Below are 27,758 nucleotides of genomic sequence, written 5' to 3' on the forward strand. Positions count from 1 at the left end.
CTCAAAAAGGTTAATTCATGAGCTTGGACACAACAGCAGGATTCATGGGATAATATATTTATTTAGATATAAATCAACAAAAAGGGAAAAAAACAAAACTAGCCTAGTCATGGCGCATCAAACACATCATTCTAGTATGGAACCTGCAAAGAAAATTCAATCAACTGAAAACAATCTGCAATCAATAAATGTGAACATAAAAATATCTAAATGATTCACATTTAATATACATTCTGTTTTATTCACAGGTTTGCACTTGTGGTGTTTTCAACAAAAGAGCATTTACAAAGTAAAAACAAGTAAACTTAAAACATACTTTGTTTTTTTTTTTCCAGTCTATGGCTTGTTGTTTTTTTTTTTTTTAAAGGCTAATAATATTCTACATCAGAACTGATGCGGTGCAATTTGCATATGGAGTGCACATAGGCTATGACACTGATTAGCACCTGCATATTCAGTGGTAACGTTTAACAGCAAACATTAAACAGCGTGGACTGTACATCTGTTGCGAGATCCTACGTGCAGTCTTTGGTTCTGCTTTTAATTTCAACCATAAATGAAGAATATCAAACTGAGGAGACATTTCTAAGAGGTGCTTGAGGTCAGTTTCACTCAATGAGGCAGCTGTAAAAGCAGCTTCTTAAATCAACCTTAAGCCAAGTTTTACTGTATACGAGTCCAAGCTTAAGGTGATTCAAACACATTGCACAAATACAAACAAAATTCTAACTGAGGAAGCAGAGACTGTGAAAAGAGAAAAACTGAAGTGATGCCATTGTGTAACTACCATCACTTTACTGTAAATGCTGCCCTGACGGTTGAAGCAGCAAGCTCAGGTTTGTTACATTATTGCACTTTGCATGGCACATCATAGAAAATCAGCCCGGAGGCGAGGGAAATCTCTAATAAAAGAGCTTTTGATGGGTAAAACTGCAGAGGTATCCTGCGTATCTCGAGAGCTGAATATTGAAGAAAAAAAAAAAAAATCATATTCCACTGAAGCACTACGAGCTGTTTTACTTGCAGGGAATATTTGCAATTCTAAAGTTCCTCGCCAACAAGCGAATCATCAACACAGACGCACTAAAACAATACTCAACCAAATATGTCGGCTCAAAGTTACAGACAGCATCTAAGCATAGGAAGTGTGAAATGTGTCAGGAGCCGGTAAACTAAAAGCAGCAAAAAAAATCCTCTGACCAGAACAACAGATGAGCTGCGTGGTCCATCGCCTACGCTTTGGGTAGACGAACACATGACAGGTCATAAAGGGTGAGAGGCATATGAAGGCTAATGTACAGCAAGTAAATGAATTTGACACAGTTTAACATTTTCCTAGTGACTCACAGCTTTATGCAAGAAAGTGCTGATGACCAATCAACTCTGCTGTCCTTCATATGCAGTGGTGTTTAAAGTATTAATAAAGTCAAGTTGATTTACAGACATAAGACAAACAGTTGTCCTACTACTACAAAGTGGGTGTTTTCAACAACAGACGATTAACACGATGAATAACTTTTGATTGTAAAGCGCCGTTCCTGTCTTTGAGTGAGCGTGACACAAGGAGGGCAAACCAACCATGTGAGCTCATGTTTCCCTGCAGGCCAGAGACTGCTGCGATCATGTGAACGTGCACACACACAAGCGTCGCTTGAGCCAGACACCAAGCAAAAAACAAACAACAACAAAAATCCTATGCATACAAGCTTCAGCTTAAAATAAACTTGGACTGATTGACAGACCGACTACTGCGAAAGTGCACAGTGAGCATAAACAGCGGCTAGTAGAGGAAGCACAAACTTCAGCCCAACATCTCAGAGACAGCGAGTGTATAACTTTCTTCCTCTTCTCGGGTCTGGTTCTCTCCATCAATCTGACTAAAAATATTGCAGTAAGTACTTCAAGCTGACAGAACTGAGTATGGTCTAATCCTGTAGCATGACTTTGCTGCTTAAAATCCTGCTCTTCTACGCAGGGAGGATTTTGCACTCCGAGCATCAGCTAAATCCTATTCATCACACAGCATCCCTCTCTACAGACCTGGCAACCCCAGCCCTGTTACCAGGCAAGGGCAGGACAGTGCCAGCATTGTTGGCATCTATATTTAGTTGGACCTGATAGAAGGACTGACCCTCAGAAGGACATTTTTGTGTACTTCAAAGTGCTTTGATGGCAACACGCTCAGAAGAGTGTCCTCAGGTAATCACAAACAAAGTCAACCCCAAATGTGACAGTGAGGAGTAAAAATATCTGGACCACCAGTCACTGTTTTCCAGCCAAATACAAGTTCAATGGCTTTTAAACAGCACTTTTTCAATTGCTTTTCTTGGTCAGGGTGTTCGAGGTTTGCCTAAAAGCTTCTGATTTGTAACAAGAAAAAAATGGTTATCAGGCCAGAAAACCCCTGCCTCGAGAGAAGTGGTGCTTTGACACAGTGCATACTGTGCAGAGAAGTAGTGAGCAATAACGCTTGCCGAGAATCCGGGACAACCTAAGAGGAAATCAGTGCAGTCAAGTCTAAAATGTGTATTGATAGCTGAGAGCTGGGCCTTTTTGCAACCGCTCCCTGTCTTATTCCATTTTGAAAAGACAATATAGAATAACTGTTTCCAGTCTTACAAAATACAATAAAAACAATTAGCCTCCTTTAGACATCTGAGAGTTATGATTGTTCTTGAGAGACTCGCAAAGAAGGGGCCCGAGTATTCTTGTACTACGTATGAATGCATTTCAGTGCACTGCCAAAGATTGCACTGTAACAATCGATAAAATGCAGTCTTTGTATTTGTAATGTCAGCACAAGACAAAATCCAGACGTGACACTGTGTCCCTGCGTAATATCCCACATTTACTCTATCAGATCAGTATGTATTACTGGGAGTAGGAGATGAACCTAATTGGAAAAGCCAGGGATGTCAGAGCGGCTGCAGCTAAAGAAGCAGAGGTAAATATTGAGCACTTTTAGAAACATGGAGTAAACACTTTAAGATTACATTAAATAATAGAGTATACAAATCATCGAAAAGCCTGTTGTGACTCAGGGACTATAACAGCAATACAAAAATGACATAAATAACAAAAGCAATACTTCTGCATAGGAGTAATTATTTGCTTAAAAACTGCAACAGAACCTCAAGAATGAAGTAAATCAATTCATCTTGTTTCCAGTCTGTCAGTCTGCTGTGTTGTAGATTTGTAATTCTATTTAGGTGAGAGTCAACAGAGTTACTATCCACAAAGTGACCTGTATTGACTGCCAAACTGGCATAATGGAGAACACAATGTGGAGTTATTAAGTGTGATTTAGAGTGCCTCCCTAAAGGACAAGTGGCCATTTTGACGGGAACGACTCTACATAGAAGCATGTAGTGTGCCTACCACTATCTGATTAGGGCCTCAAATCACTGCCTTAGCCCGGATGAATCACCCATTCAGGCCTCGTCTCAAGAATCTCCTGCGCTGCTTTATGTCCGAGCCTCCGCTGCATAACGGCAACTCTGTTAAGTGTGTGTGCCGTGTGGGTGGGCGAGTGCTGGTCTTTGATCTAAGTAGCTGCTAAATTATCATTTTATTCTAAAACATGACATGACATGTTTTTTGTGGGTGTGTTCGTTTTGTCTACAAGATTTGCGTTGGTGCATAGACAACTGGCAAGAATTGTAAAGTAGAGGGAATAATATTTCAGCGCTCCTCCCCACCTCCTGCTTTTCAGGATGCTTTCTTCATCTCTCACTTAGGCACCACACTGCCTAAATTTGTCTGACTTTCATTTACTCTTTCTCCTTTCACTCCTCGGCGAAATGAAGCACACTTTCTTTTCTTTTTTTTCCCCCCCATCTAACCTTATTTAAGCCCCGATGCCACCAGCGTCAGTGTTATTCTGGGCTGCCACAGCAACTGAACCCTCCCCATCAGCAATTTTAGCTCCTCTCCCGACAGCTAGCTCCCCTCCCTCGGTGGGGCCAACAAAAAGAGGACCGCTGTCCCCAGAAGGGGCAGACACACCCCTATCGGTTCGTTCCAGCTTGCGGTGCTTGCGTGGTTCTGGGGGTGTGTCCTGGGTGAAAACGGCACGAATTCGCTCTGCGCAGACGTTGGCAGCTTCCCTTGTCTCCTTAGAGAGCTGCGATAGGCTGAGGAAGCCATGGGGGAGGTCATCCACCACACAGAGAGTGACAGGCTGGTCTATGTTCCTCAAACGCTTGGCAAACATCACAGAGTCATCCAGCATGGGGTCTAATGCACAAGCCTGAGAGGGGAAAGAGAGAAGAGAAAGGAAGGGAAGGGGTAGGAATGGTGAGAAGCAAATTTGAATTCCCTTTAGACGTGTCAAGAATCTTAATTAAGGGTTGAAGAAAAGGAAGCCAAGCATTCCAGTCTCTTTTGTCCAAGCTTTCTTTACATTCTCACTGACTCTGGCCACTTTAAAGTCAGCACCAATTTCTTCATTTTCATACAAACACCCTTCTCGAAAGAAAGAGCAGGCTTCAACCTCACCAATCCCTCTCGTCACACTGTGTCACTCTGATGTATGCAAGCACATCCTGTTACTCTGTCTCTTAACATTTTGAGTCTGTTTTGTTTTTTTTCTCCCTCACACACAAAATATAAATACTGTACGTGTGATATGATCAAAAGCTAAAGCTCCAGTCAAGTGTTACACTGCTGTCCTGACTACAAAACCATGAAGAAGTCTATGCAAATTGTTTTCAAAAAATGGACAATAACTACAAAACTGTGGCAAATGGGCAACCTTAATCTACTTGGAAGGCTGTGTTTCGGTAAAAGCTCCAATATTATTCTTTTTGTCGGTCTATCTTTCCAGTGCTGTATTCATTCCTGAAGTTTAATCATATGTGCTCCCTCACAGAAGATGACAGTGTGATAAAAAGTGTAGAAAGCAGCAAGTACTAAAAAGCAAAACGTTACAACGCAGTAACTGACGGATCAGTCGCGCTAGATTTGTGTAAGCTTTCAACCAGTGTGTTTGACTGTGACTTTCCTCTTACCACTATGTGTATCGGTGGCAACCCCTTAAGCATGCTATCAGGTGCCAGCAGAGGTGAGCAGAAAGGATCCTTGACCACTGGAGAGCTCTCCACTCTTATCTCAGCCAGCTGCTCTGAGCGCAGTGGTTCAAACCCTAGTGGATACTCTCTGCGGTGCTCCAGCTCTGATCCGTCTTCTCCAGCAGGGGGTGGTGGTATGGCCACTGAAGACAGGTCACTGGATATGGAGGTATCTCCATCCTTAGTGAGAAAGAAACTCACATCTTCTGGCTGCATAAGAGAAGAGATGAATAGTTATTCAGGTGAGATAGACTGGAAAAACATGTATCACACACACATGCACACATCACTCTTTGTCCCTGTAAAAATCTGCTAAAAACCTTGGCTGAGCGCCTGAGTCTTGGCTGAACAATCCCAATTTCAAGGAGGAAAAGCGTATTTAATATCTTACGTCACCTCTGCTTGCTATTTTTTCCAAGCCAGCCACTAATCCAGTCTGCCTGGGAGAAAATACATGCGAGGATAATCTGCAACACCTTGTCAGTCCTGCACAACTAAAAAGTTTTGATATTCTGTCAGCATTTTTTTTTTTTAGCCAGAACTGTTTGTGAGGAATGGGTGACATAATCTCAGCTGAGTTCATTGAAGTGAAACATGCACATCAGTGCTGGGGAGACAGCACTGTAAGATACAGGGTCAAAGTATCTCTGTGCTCCCAACATGTTCGACCTCTTAAAAAGGTTATGGTATGTGTTTTCAAGCAAAGATAAACTGATCATAGACAAGAGGCCAGTGGGGATTCTGTTCACTACAATGGTGATCACCACCACATCACACACATTCCTGTAATGACAATGATAATGTAAATTCCCAGAATAATCCTCACTAACACCCGAGTGTTCTTTAGAGCAAAAGCCCTTGACTGGTTAAATACAGTTAACTTTTTCTGGATAAGATCATCAGCAAAGAGCAAACTAATCTCAGTGTAAACATGTTCAAGTGTGACATACAGTGCGCTCAGACAGCAGCGGTGCACTGTAGGGTACGGAGTTGTTGTGGGATCCCAAGTCCTGGCAAGTCTGGCTCTTCACTGATAATTTCCTACTGAGCAACTCTGAGGGCTCTGTGGGTACAGGAGGGTCAGCGTGAGGAGAACAGATGGATGCCTCTGAAATGCTCTTCCTCACAGCATCTAGCAAACAAGAAGGGCAGAGGGGTAAATAGATTGATGAATGACACACAAATCAAAATGTTTGAAACGCACAAACTACAAAAATAAGTCCTTCAAAAAAAAAAGACTGTTAAGCACACAAAGTATTCACTTGGGCTCAGTAGCAGTTGGAGAGCGCACAAAAAATAAACTAACTCTGACAGTAACACAAGATCACTTTCACTTATTCTACTGTTTCCACTTATCATATGTCCTCTGGTTGACAGCCAACAGTTAAAAGCCTAAAATGCAAATTGGGATGTAGCAGGAAGAAGAGAGGAGAAGTAGGTGGAGGAAATTCAAAAAGTGCTGTCATGGTGATATCATCTGCCCGCCCTGAGCTGTCAAAACACAGCTGTAAAAGTCGTCATGGCTGGTCTCCTCACAAGGCGCTACTGATCTCCCATCTCTTTAATAATAAACTATCTCTGCACCATGATGGTCTTTTAATAAAGTACAGCCACCAATGACACTGTCATTAGACTGGGCGTGCAGCTTTGGGGGTGTCACCTAGCTAACGGGACACCAGGGAAATTACAATTCGCCATCAGATTTACGGTGGCGACAATTAACAATTACTGTCAAAGCCCTGCTGCTTCAAAAAGGTGGATTGATTTGAATTGGGCTACAGAAGTGTTATGCAACACCGTACAATAAAGTGACAACTGGTTAGTTGGATGCTGAAAAGCAGAGATCCATTGCATGTGACCTGTAGCATTTACATTAATTGGCCTAATGAACACTTTAAAAATGTGGGAGGTATGCACACACACACACACACACACACACATAGTGACCAGATCTGCACTTTTAGCAGAGATGCGATCAAATCCAAAATACATTTATTCCACCCACATCTCATCTAATGCTCCTGTGTAACTACACCATGAGCACGCATGCACACACACAACCACCGATGAAAACACATTTGCTGGTTTACCAGTGGCTCCTGGTAGCTCTGCATTCGTGCTGGGCGAGGCTGAGGCTCTGTTGGGATCCAGCAGAGATTGGATCCAGTTGGAGGCTCCCTGTCGGAAATCTCGCAGCATTAGTGCCGTGTCTCTCCTCACCAGGCTCAGTGTGCTCACCTTTGCTACTTGCTTCTCGGTCTGTGGCTCACTGCCTGGAGAAGGAAACAAAAACAGGAAGGAAAATAGATGTAGAAAAGTGATGAAAGTGTTTTTGTTATTCCTCAGTAAGCACAAATGAGTAAAAACAGAGAAGATGGGAAACCAATAATAAGAAAGGCATTGTAGTCAAGTAAGAAAACCACTGATAGAGTGGGTTGAATACTGCCACATAGCTATTTGTGTTACAAACAGCAATAGATAGTGATGACAGATGGAGCAAAGAGAAAATATGTAAGCCATCGACCCAGTGTTTTAGTTCAGTTATTGAAAAGAGACAGCGCAGGCAATATCTCTGTGTCAGTATTTGGTATTGTTGGCCAATACCTGCACTTCTCCACAGTCCTCTACGGTTATCCCCTAGTGAAGCAACAATTTACATGCAAGGGTTTCTAAGTGGGTTCTCTTGTTTTGTTTTGTTTTCAAGCATTAATGAAAATGCATCCATATGCTAATAAACTGCTGTTGAGAGGATTTTCCAGGCACAGCACAACTTTACCCTGCAATTGAAGTAATACTTTAGAAAAACTACTATTTGATCCATAAAGTTTATGACCATAATGGTGTACAATGCTGGTTTTGTCATCTATAAAGACCAGAATATTTTGTTTACGATACACCAAGATTCAAGACCAGAGAAAATAATTCTCCAATAACATGATACTGTCTTAAAACTAATGGAGGAAAAGTGCAGAAATTAGCTGATTAGCCAGCGAAAGATGCTGATAAACCACTTGTAGCTATTGTTTTGGCTCGCTTTTTCATATTGTGAATTAATTACAGGTTGTTGGGTTTTTTTGCTTTAGGAGTTGGTCAGACTTGTTAAATAATTGAACTGCTGTATTGATTAATTAATGGAATATGATTCATTTATAATGGAAACACGTTTCCAATCTGGAAAGACAACAACATATGAATTTCATAACAATCATTTACATTATGTCACTACTGCAGGTCAAGATCATTAAATTAACAGAATGTGTGACATGAAGCAGTGAACAGCAGGCACCTGAAGACGTGATTAAAAAGGAAGAACAATTAGAAAAAAATAGATCTAAACACAATTCTCTACCTCACCAGACAAAAAGAAGCATCCTGGCGAGATTTTCTTTTAAAAATACACACTAACAACTCCTACCTGCGTAGGCACTGAGACACCTGGAGAGCACAGTGAGCGGCAGCAGGGGATCCATAAGTGTTAGCAGACGGGAGGGTGATGCGTAGGCCGTCAGCAGGGTAGCTGGATAGGCTGCCACAATGCCATCTGGCATTCGCACACCAAAGGCAGCAGCACGCATTGATGTTGTTACACATAAGTTGCCTCCTGCGCTGTCACCGGCCAGACACACCTTCTCTCCAGTCCAACCTAGAGAGATCAAAATGGTGATGATAAAGAAGAGGAAAAGAGGGGAAGAAGCATTATTATTAGAAGGGAAAACTTACAAAATAAAGGAGACAAGAAAAATAAAAAAACTTTTCCTGAAACTATGTGAAACCCACTAACAGCAAAACATCCACTAGACAAGATCAAAGTCTTACATGTTGCGCCACCATTGCTGTTAGTTTGACACGTTTCAGTGATCAGATGTATCCCAAACTAAATGTCCTCTTTTTTTTGTTGGAATACTGAGCATGGCAATTTATGTGATGTTGCAGAACAGCAAGTGTAAGAAGCATGCAGCAGCATCATCACTTTAAAAGTGATAAATTAATCCTTTCAGGAGGTACACAGAAATGGTGAACTAAGTTGACGTTTTACAGAAGCACTTAACAGACACCTTAATGCTGCTCCTTCATTCTAATAACTTCCTTCTCTTTTATTGGCCTAAGGTATATACCATTACCACTTTAAACAAAGGATTCGGAACATATTCAGATCCCCTCACTTTTTGCACACATTATTTCGCTGTAGATTTATTCTAAAAGGAATAAAAATTTGTCCATCAGTCTACACTCAATAGGCCATGACTTGAACAAAAAAATGTTTTGAGAATTTTCTACAAATTTACTACATATCAAAAACTGAAACTGTCCAGTTTACAAAAGTATTCAGATCAGTAATTAAGTACCTTATAGAAGCACCTTGGCAGCAATTACAGCTTTAGGTCTTCTTGTGTAAGTTTCTATAACTCCTGGATTTGAACAGTTTATCTCAGTATTCCAAGCAGATCATCTCTAGCTCCGTCACAATGGGACGGGAAGCATGTGAGCTACCGTCTTAAGGTCTCTCCACTAATGTTCTCACAGGTGGGCTACGGCAGGGCCATTCAAATAGAGAGACTTGTCCCATTGCCTCCCCAGCACTGTTGTGGTTATATATTTCTTCACTTCCCTTGTTCCTGCTTCTCTTTGTTCTGACCAGCATTTCTGTCCCTGCCACTGAGAAGCACCCGCATAGCATGATGCTGCCACCACCATGCTTCACCATAGTAATGATATTAGCAGGTAATGAGCAGTGCCTGCTGTTTCATAGTTAGTTAGTTTAGTCTAATCAGACCAAATGTTTTTCCTTCTTTGTTAGTCAGTTTGGTCAGACTCTGTGAGGATTCCTGGTGGTTCATTTCTTTCATTTCACCATTACTGAGGCCACTGCGCTTCACCCTGATCTATGCCTTATCACAATTTTATCATATAGATCTACAGATGGTTCCTGGATGTCCTGTGTGAATTGTACAACATTTTTGAATATGTCCAAACAATTCACATCTCAAGGAAAATTAAGACAAGCAAGATTTAGAGTGCCACAACAAAGGGTCTAAAGAAGAATTTTTTTTTTCTTCCCACAGAAATGAAGAACTTATTCAATATAGGTAACTGAGTGTAAGTTGGTAGGTAGTGATGGTGATTAACCATCTAAAAATTAAATGTACAACACAATGCGTGCTAAAGGTGAGAGGGTCTGACTACTTTGTGATTCTTTGCTGGATACTATTCCCATTGATTCTAAAGTGTAAAACAGAAAATTCACAGGGGAGATAAAAAGTAAGTAAGCACTCCAGAATAAACAGTGTTGTGTGATGTGTGTACCAAGTAGGTGGTGGTTTCTCAGAGCCCAGCAGTAGGCATAGAAACATTCCTCTAGGGCCCTCGGGAAGGGGGCCTCAGGGGCCAGAGAGTAGTCCACTGACAGGATGGGGACACCAAGGTCCTGGGACCAACTCTTCAGATACGGCTGCACAAAACATAAAACAACGTTATGACTTTATGAATAGAGATGTTTTTGAATTTACAAGAAACGGGGAGACAGAAAGAAAAAGAAATACAGAGGAAGAGAGGCGCATGGGGTGAACATTAAGACACAGGGATAGAAAGTTATGAATATTATGTGCCCCTCTGATGTCATCTGTCGGCTTTCTGGCTTACTGTCTAGACAAAAGGAGAATGAGCACTGCCCTCTCAGTCACCTCCATTTCCTTTCTTCTCATACCATAATAACAAAGGTGCCCACATGTCCTATTTTGCAGAGTAAGAAGGTAGAAGACAGAGACAAGGGGCTGGTGTGGATTTAGAGGGAGAGTCTGCAAAAACAAAGTTAGAATACTGCGTATTTCTCTTTTTATTATTGTTACAGTCAGGTTAAGTGTTTAATATACTTATGTAGTGACCTTGAAATGAAAGCGAAGCATCAAAACTTATTGTGACATAATATTCTTCCCACAAAGAATTCCCCCTTTCCACTTCATCTACTTCCAGCCCCTTTTTGACTTGCTATGACAGTGCTGGCAGTGAAAAAGACAGATCTCCATTCACATTGCCAGGAAAAGCACAGTGTGTGTATGTTTGTATGTCATCCCACAGACCTGTGATTCAGTATGAAAAAAATAAAGCCAACAAAGTAGTAACTACACACTGTCAGCTGTGCTGTCTTAAAGCCCTATCTGTCACAATAAATCTTAGAGTGAGGCCACTGACAAGTGAGTGTGCATACAGTTCAAGCAGTGTTAAGGTCAGATAGTGTGGTTTTGTCTGCATCAGTAAAGGTACTCTTAAGGTGTGTGAGAGTTTGTGCAACTGAGTGAAAACCACAGCTGTCGTTGGCAGTCAACAATAAGTGTAAACATGATCGGAGTCCATGGGCAGGTCTGTCAGTCAGACAGTTCATTATCTGCCTGCACAAAAGGAGCTTAGCATGCACAACAAATGGCCCACTGGGCAGAGAAGAGGTGTGTATGTGTGTGTGTGTGTGTGTGTGTGTTTGTTAAGGTGGGATCCAGGCTGGGTAATTTTACATGACTAAGGAAACTAACACATGTTCTACTTACAACAATTTGCAAAGTCCCAAATCTGTTCTCAAAGCAGGAATTAACAAGAGCAGCAGTCCTTTTAATTCTCAGACGGGGGGAATCAGCTAATCGGCAGTCTTATACCTTTACCTTCCAACACTTGATGTGTGTTGTCTGTGCACAAGTTGCTAAACACACAGATGTAAGTACATCAATTCCTGTGATCTCAGCACTGCTGTGCAATGAAAACACCACGGGCTCCGGCAACTGAGGTCAAACTATCTCACGGAGGGGACAGGATAAACAAGATCAAGAGAGGGATATAGGAGTAAGAGAGATAACAGGGACAACACTTGTCTCCACGATCAGAGAACCTTTCCATTTTTCTATTCTTTTTTTCGCTCTTGAATGAGGGATTAAGAGAGCAGAAGCCACCCAGAAAAATCTGGAGAGAGGCATGTATGTGGTGCCCAAATACAACAAAAAGGAGACGTGAAAAGGACACTAAGTGAACAAAAAGGATTTTGTGAGATATTAGAAGGATTGAGAGGGAGGAGGTAATAAAAATGAGAGCCCAGAAGAAGAAAAGAGACAGATAGTCTGACAAGTCTTCCATTAGTGCCCGGGGTAATCTTTCTCTGCGGGATTGTACAGTTCTTCGTTAATTCAACATGACAGCCCTGCTCACCCCTTCTCTGATTGCTTCCTCTCATCCTCTGGTTGCTATGCAGCTGCAGATCAAGGATGCCCAAGTCCTTTGCAATTTCACAGAGCCCTGTCTTGCAGCAGCTATAAGTAGCTTGAAGCCACATAAAGACCGCACACGGCCACACATGACCATACCAACACAGGATAAATACAGAGCTCGGGTCAAATCATGTTAAAAATAATCGTCCTCATTAGCATCAGCAAAGCAACATATGCTCATCCAACTACAATTTCATATGTTGTCACTTTAAAAAAAACTTGTTGGAAAAAACATTACCTTTGGGTGTTCTATAGAATGAAAATGATAAGACCACATTGAGAACACAATTTCAAAGTCACAAGAGCAAAGCCTTAGTGTGTATGTCATGGAAAAAAAAAATGCTGGCGCACTCATTAACCAGTGATGTAGAAAACAAATCTAGGACGAGGCGTCCTCTTCTACAAGAAAAAAAGATGGGTGAGGACAAAGTACATGACAGGAAGCAGCAACTTCCACAAGACAAGGACCAGCTTTGCATACACCATAGCACGAAAAAAAAAGCATGGAGCGGGATCAAAATCCCTTTACTATATTTTCAGAGAACATTTACGAAAAAAATATTAGCTTAATAGCTCATTATATGCCACACAACTGACAGAGGGAGAGACTCAGACTGTTAGCCCTTTGCTCCTCCACTGTCACCCAGTATCTGTCTCATCAACACTTTAATTAGCTGGGGTACAATTACAATTAGTTTGAGGAAACACCACTAAAGGGTTTAGAAGGATCAGTGCTTTGGTGGTGCTGGCTCAAATCCTGGAAAAAGAACATCTGAGCAAGGTGTAGAATGGTGAAGGTGTAATGTTGTTAGTATTTTGATATGTAGGTGCCAGATAACATATTACGTCACCCTTTCCTGCAATTTGACCAACCGTTCCATCACAAATATCCCAAATAGGTAAATACTGTCACATACAGATGTGAGTCAAAACACTAAGACAAGACAAAAATGTGAATAGTCTATCTGATTAAGAAATCACCTTGTTTTTCTAGTCAAAGTAAAGCCAACTCTTAATGAACTTGAGCTAAATCTAATTGAAGTGTAAAATCTCACCTCGTGGGATTTGGAGGTCTGGGCCACAAAGCCTCCCCCATGAAAGTGGATGAGGAGGCAGGGAGAAGAAGGGAGGCGCTTGGTCTTCAGCCCCAGAGACAGAGAGATAGCACCCCCCTCAGAGCGGGAGAGCGATAGTAGAGTTTCACTGTCCTGGAGAGAATGAGACAAAGGCATTACTACTGAGGATAACCCAACAATAATCCATCATCAAGATCTATTTTTTTTAAGGTCTCATAATCACACAATGACCGGTCATGATGCTTGTTTAACTCTGATGAACTGTCTGCAGATTGTATAGACTGCAAACAAGTTTTCATTCATCTAACTCCTATTTCCATTGCTGATAAATGTTAGTGCAAATGTTAACAACAGGACTCCTTTGAGAAAGGGATTAACTGGTTGTTCTGTAGCAGCTTGTTACCAAACGTTCTCGGCCTGCAGGAATGTACACTAATTCCCACTCATTAACAGAAACAAGGAGGGATTGGAGCTATGGTTAAAAAAAATTTTTTAAAAAAAGGTCTCCACTGATGCAGGCTTGTATTTTGCCACATTTTAAAGGACACTGCTGTTTTGCTTCAGCATCATCAGTGGCTGAAATTCTCTGCTGACAGCATGTCTGGTTATATGCCACACTACAAAAAAAGGGAGAAGAACGAGCTAGGCTGGAGAGAAGGAGTCTCCAAGGAGAGTTAGGAAGGCAGAGTAGAAAAGGTGAAGGTAAGAGAGTGACACTAATGACAGTAAAATAGAGAGAGGGAAAGATATTGAAGCTTAAGATTATGCAGATTAGGCTGATGAGTTAAATTTTGTTTTTCTACTTAAGTATCTCAGAAAAATATCAGATATGCCATGAAATATTGTTGAACTGAGTTTTTTAAGAATTTGTGTGGCTGCTGTGTGCAAGGAGCCCATGGGGAAAACTGTCATAAACTAGGTCACACAACAAATACTTTCGTTACAAGGAAGTTGTGAGAGACGAGTTCACAGGAAATACAAGAGCTTGCCTAGTTGTGCATAAAATTCAAGGCAATGAAGCTTTTTATTGAGTTTTTAAAGTATGGCACTATAGTGTGAATTGAATAATGATTCAAGTACCTGTCCTTCACGTAAGTCATAAGAGATGAGTCTCATCTGAACAGGAGCAGTGCCAATGTGTGCCGACGGTGGAGATATAGTTACAGATGCTCTGTGGTTGGCCGCCAGGGGAAGGTCAAAGGGCACAGAGGGCACAGAAAGAGCTCGGTTCACCTTAACTTGAGTGGATGTCATGCTGGCGAGACCCTGGAGAGAAAAAAAAGATGCACAGAGAGAAAAAAAAATGAGACTGGATGAGAAAGAAAAGAGTGCAAGTTCCAGAGCAAGTCAGGTCACTGGAGAGAAAGAGAAACTTGATGAATAAATCATGAACCCCATTGAATAAATTGAATTCTACTCAATTATTTCTAATAGCCTGTAGGCTAAAATGCATAATGACAGAAAGGTACTTTTACCTGAGGAAAGCAAAATATCCTTGATACATCTTTAAAATGAAATAGGGCAGCACACATATCTGGGGGCATAGTTTAGCAACGGGAGATTACACATGTCTAAGAGCTTGTTTGTCTGTGTGTAACAAGATGCAGCAACAGTCCACTCACCGACAGAACCTCAGTCTCAGTGATGTTCCAGAAAGTCTTCCAGAAATGGACATCCAGGTTCTGGGTGATACGATCAAACTCTGCCCCTCTCAACTCTGGGTCGATGGCATACTTCCCTGAGTTAAATAGAGAGCTGGCTGCTACACCTGGGAATGTGAGGAAGGTGGACATAATGAGTAAGGTATATAATGGAAAGGAGATCTCAGAGACAGAGTAATGCAAGAAAGATATCGAAGTAGCATTAAAAGGCAAGAGGGATGTGTATGGGTAGTGAGGGGGTGGAAAGGGAATAGAGGAGTGATCGACAAAGACAAAATCTCAAAATGATGAGAATAAAGATTTCACAAAGACAGAAACAGTGCAAGAAGCAATGAGCAATACACTTGTAACTGGACCACAGCAGACAAAACAACAAAATTAAAAAAAAAACTCAGACAGAGAGCAAACGAAAGAAGGTGAAAGGATGGAAGAAAAGAGAGACAGATGGTCAACAGTGGAAATTTGTGCTCTATCATTTCTAAGAGATTTAGTTCTAATTGAGACCCGTCGTTACAGTCAACAGGGCAAACTGTTACTTACTCGTATTTCTTTTTTGCCACAGGAATATTGCAGATCTTCTGTGTTAGTGCCATGGCAAACCAAAGACACTCCACTGTATTATAAATCTACCCCGTTCTATAAACTATTGCACTTTTTGATGCCGTGAATCTCTCTCAAACCCCTTCTAGACATGCACCCTGTTCTGCTAATTTGACAGCAACTGAATGTGTCGCGGTCATGTCTGAATGCTCACCCCGGTCGCGGATCTGTGAATATCGAGCCGGCAATCGTACCAAGTCGGACTGAGTTACATTTTTGTGTCACTTTCAACATGGCACAAGTCTGAACTGCACCATCACTTTAACAAATAGGTGTGCACAAGCAACAGTGGCTCGAGTTGCAGGAACTGAATTAGTACCAATATTATTGCAAAAACATCAGCGTTTCCCACTTACTTTGCTCTACAATGTCAAACTTAATAGGCTACAAAATAAAATGTACTTGAGTAAATAAACCTTGCTGAGATGAAAACAGACACTACCAGCTTAGATTAATGACACTCAACAATAATAAATGCAATCCAACTTTTTTCCACCCTACAAGTCATTAAAAGGAGCTGAAGTTTGTTGAGTTCAGCTGTTTAGGACTACTTCCTGCAAGTTTATTAAATACCTGCAGCATCAGAAAGCAGTAGGATCCACAAGTGTCTCCAAAAAAATAAAAGCTGCACAGAGAACAGTAGTGCTGGGACTTCGTTAAATTCTTAAAATGCTAAATTATGCCTGAGAGAACATCAGGAGAGTGGATCTGTCTGGGCCAGGATCCACCAGCATGTCACACTGTGTAGTACGACTTGTCTTCACATCAGACAGGTGTGCTGCTGTCACGCACCAAATCGCAGTTTGGTTTGTTGCTTCGAGCTGTTGAGGACTACTTTCTATAATTACAAAACACCTGCAGCATCAGACAGCAGTATTATCGATATGAGCGTCTCCAAAGAGAGAGAGAGAGTTGTGCACATGAATACAAAGAGCAACATTAGTAACCCAATTAATTAGTTATAATTATATATTATCCTGACACAGAAAAGATCAATCAGGATCGAACAGCAAGTCACGCTGTGCACTTCTCTTCATCTCAGTCAGGTAAGCTGTCACAAACAGTCACAGTTTATCAGCTGCTGTTAAATATATTGCTATATCTCGGCTGTCCTCAGGTTGAGCCCTGAGCTTTTAGTTTCACTGTTTAAGAATTCAGAAATAAACTTGGCTGTTACTTATTTGGACACTTTGATAAGTTGCCATTAGTTTAAACTGAGTCTGTTATTGCATTATTGTGCATTATACATAACTTGGCGTATTGCCTAATCTTGCGTGAATGACAAATAGTGTGTGTGTACTGCAGCTCTCTCCGGCACTCTGAGGGGTATGTCTGCATGAAGCCATGAGGAACATCAAGGACAAGTCACCTGCAGTATGTCTGAATAATAAAATGCCATCACTTTAACGGACTGATGAAGCCAGAAATGTTCTATATGCAATTATGGAAAAGGGCTACAGACTTCAATCTATGAACTAAAATACAGACAAAGGACAGCTACAGCAGCTTACAGTGATAAGTGCTAAACCACTTAGGATAATAGGAGCTGTGGGACAGAAGAAGCTTCTTCATATAGTCTCTTAGTGCACTACAGAGGACTATGATGAAGGGGTGTGGGTTACACTCACCATATGGTGCAATTGGTGTAATACCTCCTGCCTCCACTGAGATGCAGCAGAGAGTACAAGAAACCATAAGAGTGAGATAATTCTTTTTAAAATGTTAAATATTTATGTACGCCTGTGTATGTGTGCACAGTACAAATGTGTATATGATGGCGAATGTTCTTCTATCTCTGCCTCTGTACATAACTGTGTGCATGTTCAAAACATTCTGAAATATAGAAGAAGCACACCAGCTAGCCCTCAAGATTCCAAAGGATGAAAGAGCATCTACAATCCAAACACACAACATCAAAAGGTACACAGTCAGGGGCCAAGGAGTAATGTAGAAGAGGCGTGGAGATGGGTGAGTACGATCTATGAATGAAAATGATTGCTGGATGATGAGAGGGTGCAGCTGCAGACAAGATGATGCTGACCTATTCCTGACTGATGGCGCTTGTAGTTTTCTCCAAAGGCCACAAGGCCGATAGCGATGGTTTGAAGGCAGGGTCGAATGGCTGGAGTGAACTGCAGTGAGGGATGGACACAAACAGAGAAATAATTTAGATTCAAAACCACTAACCAAGGTACACTTGCAAACAAGAAATATACTATGATTAAAACTGCAATCATTCAAACAGAGAAAGTGAAGCATAGACGACAGGATTTCAGAGCATCAGAGGGGCATGACACAAATTAAATTAAATTAACAGAAAAGAGGTACAAGGTGGGGAGATCTCTTTTTAAGGTCAGTCCCTATAAAAAGATATCAGCATAGCAGTGAATACTTTCTAACCTATAGAATACACGAGTGTCCTGTGGGCAGCATTATTCTGCACGTAAGTCATAATACAATGACCACAATAAAGACATATTGAGAAGCTGTAAAATGTAATATGAATTAATAAGTGAGTGACCTTTTCCAGAACAGTAGACATGAGTACAGGGAGCTGCTTGTCTCAATGTGAGAATTAATGAGTATGAGGTTGCTTGTCATTAACCTTGCATTGCTGTGAGTTGTTCTATTACAGAAAAATGTAAATACTTCCAACCCTACATCAGCTAACTTCGTGTGAATTTCTTCTTCTTAGAAACCCGCCTAAAGTCCAGAGTTCTGGAATATCAAGCATGAGGTAGCATCACCCCTTTCTATTGCTGATCCTTCACACTTCTTATCACAAAAGCTACGCAGCTCATCTCACCTGAAAGCCCAGGCAACGGCCATAGAAGCAGCCCTTGTGCATGGATGCGTATTCGCGGACAAAACTCTCGCTGAGGCCACTTTCATCCTGGAAAAAGAGGTTACCATGGCTGTTATCATGTAGCATGCGCTGAGCCAGGTACAGCAGGGCGCGCAGCTGGCACAGAGCGTTGCAGTACGCCTCCATCTCCCCCGCGTTGTGTGCCACTCGGAAGAAGATGCTGCGGCGGTTGGCTGTGATGTAGCGCCCCTTGTGGATGATATGAAGAAGACAGCATCGCACGACCTAGGAAACAGTCCAAGGAATCCGTTAATAAACTCTCTACCACCTGAAAGACCACAATCTTTTAAAAAATTGTATTCATTCTTGACATAATTGAAATGAAAGGCAGACATAGCATTTTACATTGTAGCTAAGCCAATCATAGTTCTTTCATTGTGCACTCATCAAAGAGGCATTTCTTCTGGGTGTGCTTAAGTTGTAATTAAGATCATTGTGCTGAGCTGGAAGCGTAGAAAAGTGTGTGTGATAGCATGCCTACATGTGAGCATGTAAAAAAAAACTTGCTGCTTTACCAGGGTGTTACGGATTAGTGAGAGTGGTACTGCAGGGATGAAAAGGATTATAAATGTGGAAATGGAGAGGCTACAAAACAGTGCAGTGTTCATTTACTGCTATGCTAGACTCATTCAGTTGTGGTGGGCAACTGAGGGTCACGATGTTTCGTCAATAACTGTACAAGATAAAGTACAGTGGATACAGTAGTGGTAGATATTTGCAAGTTGGAGGAAAATCTGCAACATGAAATCAATCTGTAAAACAAATGGGCTGACCTTGAAACAAAGCAATGTCAAAGCAAAGAGGTGCTGGTGAATAGTTTTCACAGTACGGAGAATATAGATAAGAATGTACTGCCATATCGAGGTCTATTAATCTCCCAGCGGCACCAGGGATGAAGTGAAAACACATCTAAGACTCACACACACACAAAAAGATCTTAAAAACCATCTCAAAGCCTACCTTGACCAGTGAGCGATAGCCATTAGCAGGTATGTGTGGGTCAAAATCAAAATGATGGTAAACAGCAGCAAAGCCGGTGATAACGGGCTCCAGACTGCGAGCGTGCTCCTGGATCACATTCACGGCCTCCACCAGTCGCCTCGCTGCATCTCCCTGCGACCCCTTAGCTCCTCCTGAGAAGAAAGCGGCATTCTCTTCGCACACACTGTACAGGGCCGCAAACACTGCCTTGGTGTCCATCACTAGGAGCAGTTCAAGAAAGGAGGAAGGAAGAAGATAAAACAGAGGGTAAAATATTTGTTTTGTATGAGACTGCATGTAAATAATAAATACATTCTATTAATGTGATGATTTATGTTTATGAGTGGAGAAATTCTCTTTTTGCCCAGGCAAGCAACACCTGATGTAAAAGCATGTATCTAAATACTTAATGTTAAATACAGCACCTTTACGTATTCCCTAATCTGTGAAATCAAAAAGTATGGTATCACTATTTTCTGCGGGTACAAAAACTGCCAGCTGATATCCGATCCTTTGAGCACAAAAAGTAGCACTATGATCACTGTTCTGTACCACAACCATACAGAGCCTATAAAACATTTACCGTAGAAATGGTTTAAAGACGACAAGGATGTTCTGGAGTGGCTGAGTCAGAGCCCAGATCCCAGTCCAACTGAGAATTTATGGCTGGACTTGACAGAGCTTAAGCAACTTTGCAAAGAAGAATGGGGTAAAAAATTGCAGTGTCCAGATGCATAAGGCTCATTGAGACCCAAAATACTGCCTTAAAGGGGTTGAATACTTACGCAACCATTTTTAAAATTATTTAATTGAAATTATTTTCCAGAAATGTTTGACATGAAAGAATCCTTTTTTTTTGGTAATTTCTTTAAATTTCGTAAAAACCAAAATTAATTTGACCATGAATAGGGGGAATAGTACAAATAGTACAAAGTGGGATATCATTGATAATGACTTTTTCTGGTAATTAGACACAACAACTTTACTGTGCTAATTTATCAATCGTTACATCATGTTTACCCTATGAACTGGAAAATTACATTAGTTGCCCTAATAATTAGCACACACCCTCAAACATTTGCTGTTCAAACATCAACTGCAACAAGCGTTAAAAAAAATCAAGTGGATTCTTGTAAACCCCAAAGGCAGCATCTTGGCGCGGAGGCCGCCTATGCATGCTATAAAGCGAGCCGTTATTACCAAAGTGAAACATGGTTTTCACGATCAAACTATAGCACCCTTGTCATACAATTATTTTCAAATTCCCTGCCATTCTGGAGAAGTAATAGCAGAGACAATTTCAGTTTGCTGGAAGGAATCACATCCCAACGACATCTGCAAAGAAACACTTCTCAGCCAGACAATTTGTAATATGCACACATTCTACTGCATGAAAAATCTCTTCAGCTGCTACCCGTCTTCCTTTTTCTTGGCTCGTGTCTGCGTCTCATTCCACTTATCTTTCAGGGAGAACAATTTTTTCACGTCTTACAAGACACGTTCTCAACGGGCATGTTTTTCTGATATTAAATGCAAATTTGTAACAGTTAGAATTTAGAATGAAATTAATAAATCATGCCAAGTTGATGTGCTCTGAAATGTTTTAAGAGTTGGCAAAGCTGAACTGGAAAATACGCCTTATCTAAACAGACCCAAATTGAAACCCCAAATAATATAATTTTGAGTTACTCGTTATGTTGTTATGTCTCATGTCCCCCCTTCACAAGTCAAAGGGTTCAAATTTTTGCATAAAGAAACCATGTGGATGTGTGTGATGTTGCACTCAAGCCTTTGGTAAATGTCCCATTGAATGTAGGAGCCATTTCTTTGGCCCTGAGGAATACAAACAAACTGAAACAAATCAGCATAGCGTAACTAAATGGAAGGGCTACACATTAAAGCATTGCAGTGGAAATAAGTGTTTCGTTACAAAGTAAAGTTCTGGACACGCAAAGCTTAAGGTCCAACCTCAAATTGATTTTACTATGTGAAATGAATACTCTATCCGACATAAATGTGTCCCATGATTTAAGGGGAAATACAAACAGATTTTACACTGTGCTAAGCTAAATGGCCAAGTGTCTCTCTGAACTTGACATCAAGACTTCAACATGTGATTTCTGGCACCACTGTTTTGATTTGAGCCAATGGCAGGAAATTCAGACTGGGTCTATCACGACAAAATGTTTAATTTCATCCAATATCAATAATCGCGATAATAATGGGGCGGCTGTGGCTCAGGTGGTAGGACGGTTGTCCTCTGATCACAAGGTTGGCGGTTCAATCCCCGCCCTTCCACAGGCCAAGTGTTCTTGGGCTGAACCCGAAGTGGCTCCCAATGACAGACAGCACCTTGCATGGCAGCTCTGTCGCCACTGGTGTATGAATGTGTATCTACTCTCAGACGCACGTCCCTTTAGATAAAAGTGTCTGCTAAATGCAACTGTAAATTGTAAACTATTAAATTTCCTATTTTTAATAAAGGCCAGGAGAAAGAGGCTTATTTTACACTTGGGCACTTTACACCATTTATGGAGTTCATAATTTTGATGTTAACAGATACTTCTTTAAAATAAATAATGATAAAGGAATGATCTCACCTCGCCACACATTAAATAAAGAAAGGAAGTAAAACCCTCAGAAGCACACCACACTGAGTTTACGGTTCTGAGTGGCTGAGTGGACTGGGTGTCACCAGATGTGAACCCCACACTAGCCTCCATGTCTACCCTGACATGAAGTCTGTAAGGCCGTCGGAGCAGGCTGCCAGTGGTGTATCGTTTAAGTGCAGGTGGTCTGGGACACAAAGTGTTTCTAGACCACAAAGCCCATCTTGAAAAGGACAACCAACAGTCCCTACCAGCTTCTCCTCTCCTATGGGAGGTCTGAGGGTGCAGATGAAGCTGAGGAGAGGCCCTGGCGGTCGAGGATGAGTGTACCTCGTGAGACCGTTGGCTTCTGTAGGTCTTCCAGAAGCCAAAGGGAAGAGCCACAGAGGGCGAAGTGGCTCCATTATCAAGGACTTTGATCAAGGGAGCAGTAATGAGGTTTGTTCATGCAACTGAACTCTACTTTGTTTTTTTTAACCCAGCTTTCATGGTATCAAATGCATTTCAGTGAAACTGCTGAACATTCTATTGAACAATCTTCTTATTGCTGTTGATGAAGTGCAAACCGCCAGTACGAATTGGAGATTTTTTTTGATCGTCCATGCCTACATGAAATTTACTTTGGTTCTGTGATAACATTGCCTCATAAAGGCAACCTTTGACTGGACTGTACAAGACTACGGAAATAAAATGCAAACGTTTACCATAAAACTTCATCATAAAGATCAATGAAGAAAGCCAATAGGAGGACTCAAAGATGCCTCAACGGGTAACAACAAAAAACATCTGATGTCTCAGGTTTCGGCCAAGAATCCGTGGATTACACAGACTGTGAATGTTTAGAACCTGACAACATAGGCGGCAGTTACTTAATGTTCAACAATGCATTTACTATAGCAGCATAAAACTGGAAAGAGACACGAAAGGAACATTTATAAACATACTTCATCAATCAGCATCAACACAATCATTACGGTGTGGCCTTGCTGGATATGGTGACCGGTCCTGTCAAGCAAATGCCATGCTTTAGCAGTCAGACCAGTATGGGCAAACAGCCAAAATGAAGATTACATTACTTAATTAGAGCAGGGGATACAACTCTCTGATCTGAGCAAGCCAGCAGACCTAATGTTGACACAGTAAGCTCGGCCTGAACTTTACGCACCCTTGGATCAGCGTAAGCTGCTCTGAAACTTGCTTAATGTCATCGTAGCTCTCAGACATTACATCCCTATCTGCAGGGAGCATGTCATATGCAAATAATATGCAAATGAGCACTGTTAGATAGACTAGTATCATCTTATCAAGAGCTCACTCGGAGTTCAAACGCACAATGGTCCAGCGCAGACTTCACCTTTCCTTCACAATGCCTTAAACAGACAAACTATAAAGGGCACCTTACACTAAAGCCAGGACAGCTGTCAATATACGATCGATGTGAGTAAGAAAAACAAGACACTACTGGCCTTACCCTCTCGGCCTTTTATGCATCTGCAAATGCTCTAGGCTACTGCTAACTACATCAGTAATGAGCAACATGTTCCAACATCATCACTGTACGTTTTACTGCGTCGACTGTAAGCCCACTGCACCACTCAGTTGTACCTGGGCTTTCCACATTAAAGATGGATGAGTGTAGGCATTAATAAGTCATGTACAGCAAAAAACCCCAGCAACATTACAGGCATATAATGACTCCTGTGGGGCCGACAGATAGTGTGAACTGAACGTTTGCATAAAACCACCCACAGGTTGTTTCTGGCACAGCGTACAATTGATGGTATGTACAAACTATTGAAAAAGTGGAAGGAGAGAAAAAAAAAGTGTTTACCAGTATCTGAGTTCAAGGCTCTGTCCATGTCTGTCTCCTCTCTTCCACGAAAGCAATGAGAGCATGGAGAAAACAAAGAGAGGATGAGAGAGAGGGGAATGGAACGGAAGAAAGATACAGGCTTTTCCGATTGGTTCTGTTGTCTCTCTGCTTCTGTCGCTCCCTCGTCTTCACAATGTGTCTCTTCAACTCTCAGTCTCTGTAAGTCAGCCTGTCACAACCAACTCTTCTTAGAAGCAATGTGTTGTCTTGTTCTCTCTTCCTTCTCTGCCGGTCCCTCCCAAGTGTCTTTTAAAAAGGGTAGGGAATCTAGAGACCACCCCGGCCCAGTTAACTTTCTCCCTGTGACAGTCTAATTTGTCATTGGCTGTGAGCCTGCAACTCCCTGTGACCTTCAACTTACTTGGCAAAGTACGATCGATATTGGCACAGACACTATGATAGGGTTATGAGATGACGACGATAAGACTGTTGCAATTGTTCCGAGGTTTTTCCATTTTATTATTTTTGTTTAATAAGGTCAGCTGTAAAACACCTATTATCTTTATTTTTAAATGAATGTACTACTTCACATCCTGGAGCGACTTGTAGAATTGACTTGACAACTATTAAAATATCAAAAGTGTGTGACTAAACATCCCCTTACTACCCACTATGTTTACATTATTCTATACAATCTACATATATAATACTTATACATTATGGCATTCCTAATGTTAATACTTTTAATCGATCAACTGTATTAATGTAGAACCTTTGAACATATTTTTAAACTAATTTAAGCAGCAGAAATGTTCAGTATGTTCCAACTGTACAGAAACACTGATGGTCTGTAATGAACGCGGAGCATGATCAACACGTGAAAACCTAAAACCACATGGGGAATGTGTCATTTTGAGAATATTTTTCCTGAGGAAAATAAGACGTCAGATTTAACTTTTTGACTGATGACACAGATGACAGCCTCATAACTCTATGAATGGACACATGATGACCCCTCACCCACTCATAGAAACACAGAGATACACAAACACCCAGAAGAACACTGACACACCATCACGGAGTTCAAGAAAAATGTTGCTGTCTTCGTTCTTGTTCTTTGTCTTGTTGTTATTCATGGCTCTAAGAGGGCGTTAGCTTTATCTGCTTTCTGACAGATGTTTCTAGTTTTAGCAAAACAGAAGACGCTCCGGGGTCCAGGTGGGTTCAGAACTTATTATTACTCCAAAACTGACGCTCTTCATTCTTGTATGCTTTCTTGGGTTCCTGTCACTTTTCACCTTTTAGGTAAGTTTATTTGTTTATCTATTTATGTGTTTATTTGATCAGGGATCATGTATTTTTACATAGAAAACATCTGATGTATAGCATATAGAGTGTATAGCATTAAGCTAATTGTCAACTCCTGTTCCTGGATTGGCTTTTCAGTAAAAATAGACAAATGACCAACAACACCATTAAAAACAGCACAGACAACATTATGAACTTATAATCCTCCACCCACCCACCCGCACGCACACAATGGCACAATCCACAGTCAGTCGGACCTTATACATGTCATAGGTGGGTACACTCTTGTTTTTCTTTCAGCCAGTTCTTAACTTTTGCTGTTAAAGTTTTTAAATCTGCTAATGTACTAATTTCATTTGGTAATGTGTTCCAGATGTGATAACCTTTGATTGAAAAGGCCGTCTGATCAACCGTAGGTCTGCGGTAAACTATTTTGCAGTTGTTGTTGGTGGAACTTCTGGTGACCCTGCTGCCATCCTGCCTGTGGATGAATCCACAGAGTGGCTGTGGCGTAAATACACAATGTGACTTATATATAAAGAGACAGAAACTAAGATTTGTTCTTTTGTCTGGAAAAATCTTTCTTGTTTATATCTGTGGCTGTAAGTTAGCGGGCTCTTTCCTTACACTCACCACATTCGCAGGAGTCGCTCTATAACGGAGCCGGATCTTAATGTGGATATAATGAACTGTGCTGATCTCATAAGTCTTTTTGTTTCCCAACAGATACATTCAGTCAAAATGTTAAGTCTATTTAAAAGTAACAGCAAAGACATGAAAACACAGTGGCCGTTCCTTGAACTGGAACTCGCCATCACAATGTCCTCATTGATCTATGCAAGGAGAAATTCGCAACATGTGTTGAGAAATGTACCCACTTGTTTTTTTTCTATACGATACATGTAGTCCTTTTTTCTTTTTAAGAAACTCTTGCACATATCTGATACTCCAGTAATGTCACGTCTACAGGAACCCTGGTTTAAAAACAGACAACTTCAAGCAGTTCACAGGGAAGAGGAAGAGCCTACAGCTGGGCCCCTGTAGTGTCATGTGTTGTAGGTCTGACCCCTCTTCCAGACAGAGTACCTTTACACACACAAGGCCGAACGCAACAACAGGAAACTAGCAACAATGGGCCTCCACACCCCCATCCACATAAAGGGCTTACTTCGGTTGTATGAGACAATGCCTCACATGGAAAAGAAAATTAGAATTTCCATAAATCGATGTGCGCCAACAAGTAAGATTAGGTTTAAAGAAAGTCTTCTAATCTTATTATACTGATCTAAATCATCTAGAAACACATCCTTTATTTTATTAGCAAATACACTGATAATGTGCAGAATATTTTGAAATACCTTGACTTTTGTTACATTATTGGCCTATTACATTTTAAAAATGGCAAACTCATTATGTTATCTGACGTTTTACCTTATTGGCTTCTACATATCTGACGATGCTAAAAATAAAAATTTAAAAAAAAAACTGTTTGTTGACCCTGTTAAAATGTTGGAAGTGGTTGGATTGTTCCAGGAGAACAGAGCTGAAGTTTGTGAGGGTATTAAATGCCAACAGCTGATTCACTGTCCCTGCAGGCGGCATCTCATTAGGTCTGCCCCATATTTCGCAGGCGGTCTATTCGTCACCGTGTGTCAGCCTACCCTCACAGGCAGACTTAATAACAGCGTCACCATCAGTTCGCTTAATCGATTTATGCACAGTGCAGTACAACCGATACCTCTCTTCCTGACACTCACAGCATAATCTCGTTAATCTAGCCCCCCCACCACCACCACCACCACCACCACCATCCCTCCCTCCCCTCTTGCTTTTGTTGGGAGTACCTGTTCAGGTGGGTCCTGTCAGTGTCAGAGGTTGACACTAAGGGCACAGAAAGTGAAGAGTGAATATGAATGCATGTAAAGCCAGATAAAGGCTCGTGCAGAAATGACTACAACTAACGGTGTCGTAGCTATGACTGGGGGGTGAAGCTCCTGAGCAGGGACAGAGTTTGACAGGACATTTTTTTCAGAGACACTTTACAACAGCATACTACTATATTTCCATAATACCGACTTTTTATGTCACAAAGCAGTAAGTGGAACTAAGCTGCTGAGGCGAACACAGCGGCGGCTACTCAAGGACGGCTAACCTAGCCGCTAACAGCACGACAGCGGGACGGGAAAAGGGGCGAGCTATTGAAGGGAAAACCGACAGGAGGGGGCGGCGAGGTGGACACAGCAGAGGAAGAAAACTCACCCACTGGACCCTCTTTGTGTTTGGACGAGCGTCTTCCATTCACACCTTTCTCCAATCTGTTATTTACACCACCCTTCTTGCCCGACGCCATCTTCGCCCACTCTGTTTACGCACCGCCTCTCTCATCTATCCTACATACCTACCTGGGTAGTCCGAAGCCCCGCCCACCGCCAAAAATGGCAGCCAATGAATGTCCGCGTCTCGGGATTTTAGCCAATCACCGACACGTGATATTTCAAGGCTCCGCCCAGTTTACTTGGTTGGACAAC

At 41.5% G+C, this 27,758-nt stretch overlaps 1 protein-coding gene across 2 annotated transcripts; it reads right to left on the minus strand.

Annotated features, from left to right (window-relative positions):
- Nucleotides 1-41: 41 nt before the first annotated feature.
- Nucleotides 42-27,612, minus strand: lipeb (lipase, hormone-sensitive b). Of its 2 annotated transcripts, none has more exons than XM_008290055.1 (13): nucleotides 27,490-27,612; nucleotides 19,480-19,721; nucleotides 18,460-18,744; nucleotides 17,695-17,785; nucleotides 15,015-15,160; nucleotides 14,473-14,658; nucleotides 13,372-13,524; nucleotides 10,374-10,518; nucleotides 8,485-8,712; nucleotides 7,160-7,342; nucleotides 6,020-6,201; nucleotides 5,010-5,279; nucleotides 42-4,249 (listed from the first exon to the last, which is right to left on the minus strand). In XM_008290055.1, the coding sequence occupies exons 1-13, from the start codon at nucleotides 27,578-27,580 to the stop codon at nucleotides 3,848-3,850; spliced, it is 2,604 nt and encodes an 867-aa protein (XP_008288277.1). In that variant the 5' UTR covers nucleotides 27,581-27,612; the 3' UTR covers nucleotides 42-3,847. The 2 variants fall into 2 exon arrangements, with proteins under 2 accessions (XP_008288277.1, XP_008288278.1); XM_008290056.1 differs by lacking the exon at nucleotides 27,490-27,612 and adding an exon at nucleotides 23,941-24,869.
- Nucleotides 27,613-27,758: the final 146 nt, after the last annotated feature.

The sequence above is a fragment of the Stegastes partitus genome, unplaced genomic scaffold, assembly GCF_000690725.1.
Source record: "Stegastes partitus isolate 25-593 unplaced genomic scaffold, Stegastes_partitus-1.0.2 Scaffold654, whole genome shotgun sequence".
Lineage (NCBI taxonomy): Eukaryota > Metazoa > Chordata > Actinopteri > Pomacentridae > Stegastes > Stegastes partitus.

What these genes read in the sequence shown, in the direction of transcription:
- lipeb (XM_008290055.1), bottom strand. Translation starts at nt 27,580, where the DNA reads ATGGCGTCGGGCAAGAAGGGTGGTGTAAATAACAGATTGGAGAAAGGT. An exon ending in ATGACTTACGTGAAGGACAG is followed by an intron (nt 13,525 to 14,472) that starts GTACTTGAATCA and finishes CATTCTCTCCAG; the next exon opens with GACAGTGAAACTCTACTATC. An exon ending in CGCTGCTGTCTGAGCGCACT is followed by an intron (nt 5,280 to 6,019) that starts GTATGTCACACT and finishes TCTCTTATGCAG; the next exon opens with CCAGAAGATGTGAGTTTCTT.